Source organism: Diorhabda sublineata, chromosome 6, assembly GCF_026230105.1.
Source record: "Diorhabda sublineata isolate icDioSubl1.1 chromosome 6, icDioSubl1.1, whole genome shotgun sequence".
Lineage (NCBI taxonomy): Eukaryota > Metazoa > Arthropoda > Insecta > Coleoptera > Chrysomelidae > Diorhabda > Diorhabda sublineata.
Genome location: NC_079479.1, coordinates 21,512,050 through 21,524,689, shown reverse-complemented (window position 1 = coordinate 21,524,689; position 12,640 = coordinate 21,512,050). Strand labels below are relative to the sequence as shown.

The window sequence follows — 12,640 nt, the reverse complement described above, 5'->3', positions numbered from 1 at the left end:
ACTACCCAGTTTTTTACTAACGACCAAACTTTTTCTATGACGTTAAACTTGGTACGAAAATAATTAAGTATGCTTATTAGTTGAATCCAATTTTATCAGGAGAAATAAGATCAAGTTTTCTTTTCTTAGCCTCCTCCATTCAACTTTTTGAGCTTCCTTACTAATTTTTGGGTCCCACCTGTAGCAGCTAGTGTCCTTTCTCTGCAATATTATTTCATATTTTTTAGAAAAAGTAAAGTGTAAAAGTTGCTAACATAAAACTCAAAAAACCAGGTTAGCTTTGTTATTAAAAAAGCGCAAAATATACTAAAATCAGTTTTAAAGGACACTTAAGTTGGCCAAGTTGAAGTGGCAAAGTGCCCTGTTTTTTTTAGAAATCAAGTAAAAAGGAAAATAGGTAATATATTTTATGGTTTCAACCACACATTTAATTACTCTATGCAAAAAGGCCTTATGTAAAAAATCTAAGTGTTTACCTGAAATTTTTTGAAGGAATGGTAATTGCTTCCTCTGCTTCTTTTTTCATAGTTACTAACGTTATGTACAATTTCTCTTCCCTGCCTTGGTTTCCGACTTTTTTCATAGACATAATTTAATTAAAATATATTATTAAATTATACTAAAACAAATTGTTACTTAAGCCGCGTCCGCACTAGACAAAAAATGGACAAACATCGTTTGACAAACATTTGTCGAAAATTTCAACAAACTTTTTTGTTTAAAAAACAATGTTCGCCGGTGTTTTTGGTGTGGACGCTATTCCAACAAACATTTGCTGTATGGAAGGAAAAGGGGTCTCCATTTTTGTTTGTCTAGAATGTTTCCGTCCTAGATCGAACATTGTTTGTCAGTGACTTTCCTTACCACCTGTTTTAGTGTATTTTGAAGTGGTTTTTCGGCGAAATTTTTGGATATAAACATTATTATTTGTATTTTTTTATTGATAATATTCAGTGGAAAAGCGTGTGTGTGGGTTTTCCGCAAAATGAGTAAAGAGTTTCGGAGCCAGTTGAATTTGATAAGGTTAATTAACGTTTACGAAGGTAAACCTTTATTGTGGGACCCTAATAATGATGATTATAAAAACAAAATCGAAATAAGAGATGCATTATATGACATTGCAAAAGATTTAGGTTTAAATAATGTCGCCAAGATTAAAAGAAAGATTGAAACTCTTCTAGTGCAATATAGACGAGAGAAAGAGTTACTAGCAACAAATTGTAAGTACGGGATGGGGGCCACAGAAAAAATAAGCATTGGTGGGGATTAACTTATTTTAATTTTTTGGCTGACAAATCAACACCCCGGGAAACGTTTTTAAGCGTTGTATCAGTCCAATTGGAAAATAGTGACAGTCAAGTGGGATCGCCATCCATTAACACCGGTGTGGGTTTGTCAGAAAAAAGCTCCACAAGTGGCATGCCGTCGACGAATTCTAATAAAAAGACTAGCAAGAGGCAAGCTTCAGAAGAAGCTTACATGATAATGAAAGAGTGTTATGAGGGAATGAACAAAGAGAGAGATGAACAATCTGTTTATGGCAAAAACGTAGCCATCAGATTAAGGAAAATAAAAAATCCAAAGAGACTTTGTGTTTTACAAAACAATATCGATAATTTATTATTTTAATGTGAAATGGAGGAATGTGAGGAGCAGGAGAGCTTGGCAATGAAATTGAAAATGAGGAAAAGGGCGATATATATTGACGAGTTCAGAGATTCACTGTTGACACCGTTTAGTTCGCTATGTGGTTTCAAAATTGACTGACCTTTATGGTTCATATCAAATTTTGAATTGGGTGTGTAAATTACTATTCATCATTTCGGAAATCATCACCACTATATTCATAACGTCGTAAAAACAATTGTCTCTGCCACCATCGACGAGAACGAGGTTCTTCCATTAAAATATAAGCTGCTGCAATGCAGGCCAGACGACAGCGGCGGTTCAAATCACCCATTCTTCAACAAAACCCAACTGAATAATGTTTCATGACGAATGACAATTGTTTGGTGAAAATGTTTGTCAAACAATTGTTTGTTGAAGTAAGAAATGTTTGTTAAAACTGCACTTTAATCAACTGCTAGAAAAACTTGTTTCCTCATTGTTTGTTCAATGGAGACGTACCTTTATATTAGCACGACACAAAATACAAACAAACTGTAAACAACTACAAATAGCACTTATATTTGAAACAGAAAAAATAGGTCGAGTAAACAACCTATATAAATAAATATATTTATAAATATATATATATATATATATATATATATATATATATATATATATATATATATATATTTACCCCTTTCTGATTTCATGAATGAAATCGGGCAACGTCGGAAAAAGACTGCCAATAATAAAGTATCAATGTAAACGACACCGCTTCTGTTCAACTTCTAATTTAAACCATGCAAAAACCGCGCACGTTGCCACTTCATTTAGCAAAACATGTTCTACACAATAAGAAAACTTGGAAAACACGGAAAATTTGTAAGCCCGGCAATGTAGTACAAATACAGTGAACAAAAGGGATGAGGATATTTTCACGCTCTTTGTCAGGTACGACGTGCCTGTGTTTTTCTTATTTGATTTCTACTTTAGAGCCGGTATTATGGTGTCACTGTTGTCAGATCTTTCCTTTTTCCGAAAAAGTAATAAACTTTGTTATTTCAAATAGATCATCCTATATGTTTTGTTATTTTAGAAATTTTAAAAAAATACTCATTATTTTTCATATAATATTCTCTATAATAAAATGCCATAATTTCGGAGTTATAGCTACATTTACAATATCTCCACCAAAATTACAATAAATATTGTACATTTAGATGGCTACAATTAAATAAATTCCTTTAATCTGAATATTCTTTAATAATTCACGTCTAGTGTCAGTAAGTTAGTAAAAAGTTTAACGAAATTAATGTAGTAAAATATTTATCCTAATCTTCAAATGTTTATGTCATGTTAGAAGTAGATCCACATTTTTGAAGTAGAAAAATTACTTATAGAAAATATACAGTAAAGGCGATTACAGCAGATACTCAAAATGTTGTCCATTTACTTTAGTACAACAAGCCATGGGATTTTTTAAACTTTTAATTCGTGACTCCTCAATTCTTCTTATTTCTGTTATAATCCTATCTTTTAACTCCTGAATATTGACAGGTTTTGTTTTCTAAGATGTTTTCTAAGTGACCCCACAGGAAATAGTCTAAAGGATTCATGTCGGGTGATCAGGGGGGCCATTCGATATAACCATGCCTTCCAATCCATCTTCTAGGAAACAAATTATTTAGGTATTCTCTCACTATACACGCATAGTGAGGTGGGGCGCCATCAAGAAGCCAAATATTGTCACTTGGGATATTGTGATTGTCTGAAAACTTCTAATAATGAAGTTTTATTTAATATAATTGAAAATATTTATGTTCTTGGATTTGGAAATATCCGAGCCAACTCAGGTATAATACTATTTTCCAATAAATCTAAATACGCGTTACCCTAAATGAAAAAGGGACTAATTATATGGTCGCCTATTATTCCAGCCCATACATTCAGTTTTTCGGGATTTTGGGTGTGGGATTAACGCATCCAACGAGGATTGTTACGTGACCAGTACCTACAATTATGCCAATTTACGTTTTCGTTAATATAAAAAGTGACCTCATCGTGAAACATAACATTACTTAAAAATTTTGGTTCGTTTTGAATGTAACATTTTTCCATCATTAGGTCTCCAAACTCTTCGCGTCTATCAAAATCGTCATCTGACAACTCATGGATGACAACTTACGGATGTTTGCGAAATATCAAGTTTCCTGGATATTTATCTAGTACTCAAGTGTGGATCGTCTTCTAACAGGACACAAACATCTAAAGATTTGTTTTCAGTTTAGATTTAGATAAATCTTTTACTGAACCAGTTTCGTTAAACTTTTTTACTCATTTACTAACAGTAGATCTTGTTATGGGACTTCGGTTAGGATATACATTATTAGAAATATTACACGTTTCTTGTTGACTTTAACGCCTATCACTATATCCTAATATCATTAAATTATTAAATCTTTTTTTTTCAGATAAATGATCCATTGGGACTTTCAATAAACTTTAACAATAATAATTTATTGCAACGTCAAATTTGTTATTGTAGCAGTCATAGCTACCTAAATGTATTATTCTAACTTCGGCGGAGATAAAGCAAATATAGCTATAACTCCGAAATTATGGCATTTAGATGAAAAATAACAAATATTTCCTAAGGATTTCTAAAAGCACAAAATATATAGAGTAATCTATTTGAAATAACAAGGTTCATTATTTTTTCGGAAAAATGAAAGATCTGACAACAATGTATATACTACCATAATACCGACCGTATCACAACACCCTTGTACACAAAAATTTATAAAAATCGTACAAGTCGTTGCCGAGATACTTGAGGCGTTTCATGCATAAATATATATATGTATATAACACGACACTAAAAACTTTTCTTGTCACTCATCTCCAGCCTCGGGAGAAAATGTATGACTTGACATATAAATAACTATTATTTCTATGTTTTGTTTATCACAGTATTAAATATTTTTTTTTATACCATCCGTAATCGAATGAATTATGTATTGCAAGTATTGACGGTAGTCATCGTTCCCCTATTTTCTTGAATATATTTGTATTATATATATATATATATATATATATATATATATATATATATATAACTAACCAATGGTTTTCAGATACAAAAAGTTTTATATATCTAGGAAAATTTCACACAGGATAATGCGAATAACCAAAATGCAAAAAAATAATACATACATACATATATATATATATATATATATATATATATATATATATATATATATATATATATATGTATGTATGTATTATTATATATATATATATATATATATATATATATATATATATATATATATATATATATATGTATGTATGTATTATTTTTTTGCATTTTGGTTATTCGCATTATCTTGTGTGAAATTTTCCTAGATATATAAAACTTTTTGTATCTGATAACCATTGGATGAAAAGTTTCATTTGATATTCAAGAGTCTTTTCAATAATTACTGAAAATTTGAAAACATTTTAGGACTTCGATTTCAAAACGAACGATGCGCGACAAGACTGAACTGTAAACTTCATGAATTTTTTTGGAGTTATAAAAAATACTTGTTGCACCTTTGTTGCTAAATAAACATTACTCAGTGCATCCCGAAGAAATTTATCAAATTGGTCTTTTGTTAATTCTTTTGATTTTTTTGAGGTATAATTTTTTTCTTGTCGCTTTCAAAATGCAGCTAATTTGGTATAATTTTCCATTTTTACATTATGTTTGATGTTTAATTGAGTTTAAATCATTGAATATTGTGCCCATAGTGTCGAACTTTTAAATTTTCTTGACAAATACATATAATATGCAAGCATAATATTTTCTGTGTATATTCGTACAATATTTTCTTTACACCATCTTATAAATTTTTCATAAGCCAAATCATACATTTTTCATGACTTCGTCGGAAATAGTGTTTGATTAAGGGAATTAGCTATTTCGACTAATTTCGGAGGTGTACGTTGAAATTCTTCTTCTTGAGACGTTTTTACAATACACTTTTCAAAACCGACAAACATCAAAATAAAAATTAAATGACAGTTCCAGTATTTGTATTAAATTTGCATTAGCCCAAATGATTCGCCACTGATGGCATGCACAACTCGAACTACTCAAGTGTAATAGGATTTCTCTTGTGCTTGCTTTTTGCATAAAAAATAATAGAAACTAATGTAAAACTAACCACAACTTGTATTAATCACTCATGTATCTTTTTTCTTTTGAATTAAATTTTTATGTTTAACTCTATAATGGAATAACAAAACTTCTTTAGAAATAAATCCTCTGTAACAATATTCACAAACCGAACTTCCTGTATGATTAAACCAATGCACTTTCATATTAAAATTGGATCTAAAACCTTTACTACAGTATTTACACTTATAAGGCAAAACCCCTGCGTGAATATATTCATGTTTCTTCATTTCCCCCGTAGAAAAAAACCTCTTTTGACAAAACTGGCATTGAAAAGGGCGCGCTCCTGTATGAGTTAAAGTATGTCGTTTTTTAGCGGTTAGCGTATAAAAGGTTTTTTCACAATAATCACAATGATACTTTCTTTCGTTGGTGTGTTGCTTCATGTGATAAAAGAGTCCACCTTTGTAGTGGAAAGTCTTTCCACATACAGGACAAATACATTGTGTTTTATTTTTATTGTGGACTTGCATGTGCGCGTTAAGGGTAGTAGCAATAGCGAACTTTTTCCCGCAAACTTGACATACGTAACTCGTTTCACTATGCTTGGTTACTTGGTGGTACTTGAGGGAGCTACTGGTATTGAATTTTTGTTCACAAAAGTCACATGAAATGTTCTGTTTGTTATCATGCAATTTTAAATGGTTTTTTAAACTTTTTGAACAACTGAAAAATTTTGAACATCGTTGGCATTGTAAATTTGGTATTGAAGTCTGGTCACAAGTAACGATATGTTTCTCGAACCTAGCTTTTGAACGATACAGTTTTTGACATACACTACATTCATATCTTAAGTTCATAGCAGATATAATCAACTCATCACAATTATCACTTTTCTGTGAAGTATCCATATTTTTTTCATTGTCATCATCAATAACATGAATTATTGTATCATTAATTTTATCACTTTCAATAACAATGTACTCATCATCATCTTGCTCTTCTTCACTTTCAACAGAATTTTCTTCAACTATTTTCTCTATTGAAGAGCCGGATTTTTTATAACTTTCAACACAATTTTCTCCAACTATTTTCTCTACTGAAGAGCTGGATTTTTCATAACTTTCAACACAATTTTCTCCAACTATTTTGTCAACTGAAGAGCCGGATTTTTTATCACTTTCAACACAATTTTCTCCGACTATTTTCTCTACTGAAGAGCCGGATTTTTTATAACTTTCAACATAATTTTCTCTAACTATTTCCTTTACTGTAGAGCCGGATTTTTTATAACTTTCGGAAAATGTTGCTGTAACTTGTGTCCCTAAATTTCTTAAGAACCCTCCAAAATCATATCCTTCACGACAATCTTCTGGTTCCACAATAACTAAATCTTTTAAATCATATTTGTTTGTACCTACAATAAGTTCTACAGAACTAGTTGTATTGGCACAATCTTTTGGTGCAATATGCTGTCCTTTATATTGTAAAATAATTTGATGAGATTCTTCAAAGAGTATTTTGAAATCATAAGCTATTTTCAGAATACCTAAGCACATGGAACATATTTGTTGTGGGAATTTTTCACTATTAGTCTCCTAAAAAAAATAAAATATTTTCATTTAAGGTAAACAAATATTTTTATTAAAAATATATTAATACCTTATAGTTAAATAAAGCTGACAAGGCATGTTGAATTACTATATTATCATCTTCATTTTCATTGCTTACAGATTCTGTTGCTTCCTTAAAAGTGTAATTTAGAGGAAACATTTCGGAATTTTTACAAAGACATACTCGGCAAAGTGAATTTAACTGAATTTTATTCATTGTAAAGTATCCTTTAATGTAATTGTGTATCCTTCTATATAATAACGTTTTAGTTTATATTCGCAATGAAATAATTTTAAATGGCACTCATATTTAGTTTGATTCAAATGATTATACTTTTCGCCAATAGCATGAAGCTAGATGCAAAAGTGCAGTGACGTTCTGTCAAATCTATTAAGCTATCAAATATACGTTTCATGCAGATTTCAATTAATTTTTCATTTTCTAAATAGATCTGTAATAACTTTTCTATAATAATGATAGATTATAGATGTTCAATAATTAGTTATCAACGATTTATCCCTCACACTAAAGCATAATATTAACAAGCTATTTTCATACTGAAATGGTAAAAAGTATAAAAACTTCTAACCTCAATAATCTGTCAATCGCGCTATTCATGTTTAAAAATAGTAAGCAGAAATTTGACACGATCTCTTGATTGCAACGCTGGCGTGGCGGCCACAAAGTAGAGTAATTAAGCGTAAAAATGAATAATTTTGACTTGGCGAGCAGTGCTTGCACGTGTTGTGGTTAAGTTTATTTGGGCCCTCTTTTGATTGAATATAGATACAAAAATAAACGAAGGCAACTCTATTAAAGTAATTGTATCTATTACTATATCATCATAGAAACAAAAGTGAAAGTATTAACCTGTATACATAATATTACAATTAACAAATTTGTATTATTAATTAATTGCAGAAGATCCCACTACTAAAAATTGATTTGTTCAAATATCACTTGAGCAAATAATGAGATTTTTTACAATGTTTTCAATCGTTAAAACGATACACCTCGAAGATATCCAAATTTTATTTTTTTTTTAATTTATTTCAGAAAATATCTTGGTTTTATGAAAATATATGTGGAACTGAGAAACTTTGTGATCAACTTAAAGAAAAAAAGATAAATTAGGAAATTGATCACTTTGTCTGAGTACTGGCCTTAGAACATAGAGTAGTAATGAAGAAGAGTGCGCTATATCTCGCATAATAAATAAAAGAGTATATGCCAAATATATTTAAATACACGAGTATATTTCATTTGTAAAAGTATTACAAATATTGAGAAAATTTGAAAGTTTATACAAAACTCATTCAATTTAAGGATCAATAATATTAGTGTAAACAACAATTTGAATGTTTGTTTTTATTTCCATATTTCCATAATGTTTTGATAAATTATTCGCTCGTAAAAATTTCCAATTGAATTATTGAAAATATTAATTTCATTTTATAGAAATAATTTTATCCTGTCTAAATTTTAGCTTTCGACGCCACTGATAAAGTCTATTCGGCGGCAGCCATTTTGGATAACCATCCCGGTTAACTGTTCTTGACATAATAATCCTTCCCTACCTGTTCTATGTTTTAAGTTACTGGCATAACAACAACTTCAAATGCCATTAAAATTTCGCCCTTCTAATAAAATTTCAATTTGTCAATTTCATTATGGATGTGGACTTGGTAGTTAAGAATTAGACCCCTGGTTGGCGCAATTATGAAAACAAATAACATTGTGAGGAACTATCTACATATACGTGACCTGTGATATCAAGTAAATAGCTTTGTTAATTCAAATTAAATATTTGTATGTTTTACTTATATCTGGAGCTAAAGGATATTGCCATGGAAAAAGTATATTGTTACTGATTGATTTGTTACTAATAACTAATGATTTCTCTTTTATAACAAATTGCAAATTCCTCCTTAAATTTTAAGCTGGAAAATATTTATGCTGGCAGAACTGATTGTTCATACATTGACATTGACAGATGCACTGCTGACTGATTATGATCAATATGATAATGGGAGACATATTTTTCTTTGTTTATTATGATCGTTCTAATTACAGTTAAATAAGATATTTTCCGAGAAATTTCCTTCTAAAATACAAGCAATTTTAGATTATCATAAGGTAAACAAATGTCAATATGTATTCTTTTTTTATAATTATTTAATTTGTAGATCTGTTTTCAATAATGTTTCGACATCTTTTAATAATGTCAGGACTAAGCTCCAGCTGTTCAAGAGATTGTTCAGGTAGAGGAGAATGTTACAATGGTACTTGTATGTGCGACATAAGATTTACTGGAGATCTGTGTGATGGACCTAATTTACCATACCACACTGGTAAGTACATGATCAGTTAATGTAGGATAGAAAATAATAAACAAATGTTATAACTTACTAGTATAACAGCATTTGTGAAGAATTCATAATTGGAATTAAAATTAATATAGTCAACATTCAAATATTCATAGAACAGAACCCGTTTCCAATCATTGATGGTCCAATTCCCATAAAGGGATTTGTAAGCATACAAAGGGCTAACTATAATCCAAAAGGTTGAACAGCATAATGATGATAATGATTACCTCAGATCATCTTATAAAATCTCAGTTGCCTGTTAGTACCAGAATTCCATTGCATATGTATAACAAATTATTGTCAAATGTACTAGATGCACAATGTTACCATATGTATACAGATAGATATTAAACTAGCATTGCACTGGTGAAAGAATTACTATAAATGGAATGCCATCTAACAGATACAATAAAAATCAATCGCAATGATATACTTGATCCAATAAATAAACCCAAATTGGGTGAAAATAAATCAATTGCTGGATTCATTACAAAAACAAGATTTGTAAGAGGAGGTAAACATCAAAATATGGAAAAGCCAAAAATTGTTATTAACTACATGGCTCCAATGAATAGTTGATCATGCGAATCAATATCCGTTTTATACCGTATACTGTATACCTAAGAAAATATTTCATGGGGCAGAGGTGAATTTCGTGAAGATCCATCAAGACCTTCCCCTTCAACACTTGTAACAAGACTAGGAGAAAAACTATACATGCTGCAAAAAGGGAAGAAAATAGATTGTCCTGTGTGTTCTAACAGAGAGTAAACCATGAATGCATATGGTTAATTGTTTCACACTTGAAATTAAAGCCCTAAAATTAATATATTCACAATATGAGTTAGAATATGTTTCTTTATAATATAGCTAAGAAACAAATGTCTCCATGTACTTATAATCAATAAAGTGCTGAATTATTTAATTACTCTTCGAGTTACTACACTGGAGTGCAAAGGGTTAAATAACAACTGTCACTGTCAAACAAGGTCCATGGCTTACTTGCCGTACAGTAAGTTATCAATAAATAAAGAGTATAGAGAAAAATAAGAGTGGTGCGTTAAATTTCCTAGGAGTTTATAGGTTTAAGAATATGTTGATACTTCGATTTTAATTTTTATTCACTTCTTTCGTTCAGAGATAGTTCACTTTATATATTTATCTAGTGGGAGCGGTTGTCTTAGCCTAGACTTCAATTGAAGTAAGGAATTGAAGAATTCTTGAAAAAATTCATATAGAAACTATATATAACGAATAAAATCACAGACTGATTGGCGCCTTACAAATTTAAATTGTGTAATTATATTTTATTAAAATACTCTTTTGTTATAGGTATAGGGAGTGTATTTTTTTTCATAAGTCTGGTGTGTGCTATTCAACTAATAACATGCATCCTGTCTGAATATATGAGATTGAAAGCACCAAGTGTTTTAAAAGCATGCAGAGTGACGACCCAGAAATTAATCTATTTTGTCATATTTTTGGCAAGCTTGATAAGGGGAGCCTATTTTATATTTCCTGTAAGTATTAGTATTTTATGTTTGCGAACATTCTAATTTTAGGTATGTTTTACGGGTTCCGCATAATAATCATAGTACCATTGTCTAATGCAGATCGTTTGTATTAGAAAATTCATTACCAGTTCATTGTTGTGTCTGTGATATCTAAGCGGTTTGCTCTGTTTTTCTGCTGTGCTAGTGCTCCTTTGTTCTTGTTTCGTTTTTATTATACTAAGTCCAATTAACTCTGAAAAAGTTTCACTTCTATCACTTCACATCAAACTTGAATTTATGAAACAATTTGTTAAAGCGGTAAACAGAGAAGGAAATTGTGTTAAATATTTTTGGCTTTATCAGAGGAAAAATTAAAGGAGACAATACAATGGTGCCACAGATTAAGAGTTTGATAAAAGCTACAGAATTTGCAAATGTAATGGAAGATAAAAAGGAAAAGTCATGGAGTGCTTTTAAAGAGGAGGTACATAAATTTCTAGGAAATTATAGTTGAGATCGTTGAAAATATGTTGAAAAAATACAGGATTCTTGGTTGTAATATGAGCAAAGTAATGCACTTTTTTCATTCTAATTTGGATTATTTCTTGGAAAATCTTGGTGACATATGTGAAGAGCAAGGTGAAAGATTTCATCAGGATATAGAGATGATAAAAAGAACCGAGGGCGCTTTGATGCATAAATGATGGCAGATTTTTTTGGGCATTAACGATAGATCTTCCTTTAACTGAATATGATATAAAACAACCAAAATAAGTTTCCTTCAACATCTAAACGTAATTTTAAGACACATAAAAAATAAATAACTAATTCTAATAATTTACATATGGATATTTTCTATATTTTTTTAAATATATCATACAGCTTGCTAAGAAATGAAATAAATCCTAGTGCGTGATACAAAAAAAAGCAGATTTGAAACCAGCGTTTTAAAAATTAAGGGTATTTAATTTTCTGTAGTATACTCGTCGATAAAACAATTTTGAGTGATTTTGATTACGAACTGACAAAAAAAATTCAGATTAAATACAAAGTGTCTCGAAAGAAAGTTCACATTTGTATTGGTTATGGCACAAACCTAGTTATTCTGAGGGAGGCGGGGGGTATGCGAATTGGTAACCCGGCTCCCAAGAGTCGGTTTACCAGTTGGAGCTGCACCCTTATAAAATTCAGTTGGTGTAAGAATTGAGCCTTAGGCTTGAATTCGTAAACAAGATGATTGAACGTTTACCAACAGCTCAATGGTTGAGTCCAGCAGAATTACAGCTACTAGAGTAGAACCAATCAAAAAAACAAACATTAGAAACCCCTACAATCGCCTAAAGTGAATATATATGTTGCGATGATTAGATTGAAGATGCAAGGAGATGCAC

General features: G+C 30.4%; 2 protein-coding genes across 3 annotated transcripts in view; one reads left to right on the top strand and one right to left on the bottom strand.

Annotated features, from left to right (window-relative positions):
* Positions 1–5,812: 5,812 nt before the first annotated feature.
* LOC130445922 (zinc finger protein 26-like) lies at positions 5,813–9,081 on the bottom strand. 2 transcript variants are annotated; one of them, XM_056781824.1, is made up of 2 exons: positions 8,965–9,081; positions 5,813–7,371 (listed from the first exon to the last, which is right to left on the bottom strand). In XM_056781824.1, exon 2 carries the CDS (start codon positions 7,330–7,332, stop codon positions 5,842–5,844), a length of 1,491 nt encoding a protein of 496 aa, XP_056637802.1. In that variant the 5' UTR covers positions 7,333–7,371; positions 8,965–9,081; the 3' UTR covers positions 5,813–5,841. The 2 variants fall into 2 exon arrangements, with proteins under 2 accessions (XP_056637802.1, XP_056637801.1); XM_056781823.1 differs by lacking the exon at positions 8,965–9,081 and adding an exon at positions 7,436–8,018.
* Positions 9,082–9,310: 229 nt separating this feature from the next.
* The window catches only part of LOC130445921 (uncharacterized), a 29,444-nt gene continuing 26,114 nt past the window's right edge, over positions 9,311–12,640 (top strand). Inside the window, exons 1-3 of the mRNA XM_056781822.1 lie at positions 9,311–9,523; positions 9,574–9,738; positions 11,089–11,276. Of these exons, the coding sequence (XP_056637800.1) occupies positions 9,588–9,738; positions 11,089–11,276 (339 nt within the window). The 5' untranslated portion in view covers positions 9,311–9,523; positions 9,574–9,587. The remainder of the gene's footprint in view (positions 9,524–9,573; positions 9,739–11,088; positions 11,277–12,640) is intronic.

Coding starts and splice junctions, on each gene's coding strand:
- LOC130445922 (XM_056781823.1), bottom strand. CDS start 7,603: ATGAATAAAATTCAGTTAAATTCACTTTGCCGAGTATGTCTTTGTAAA. Junction 7,372..7,435: donor CAGCTTTATTTAACTATAAG/GTATTAATATAT, acceptor TATTTTTTTTAG/GAGACTAATAGTGAAAAATT.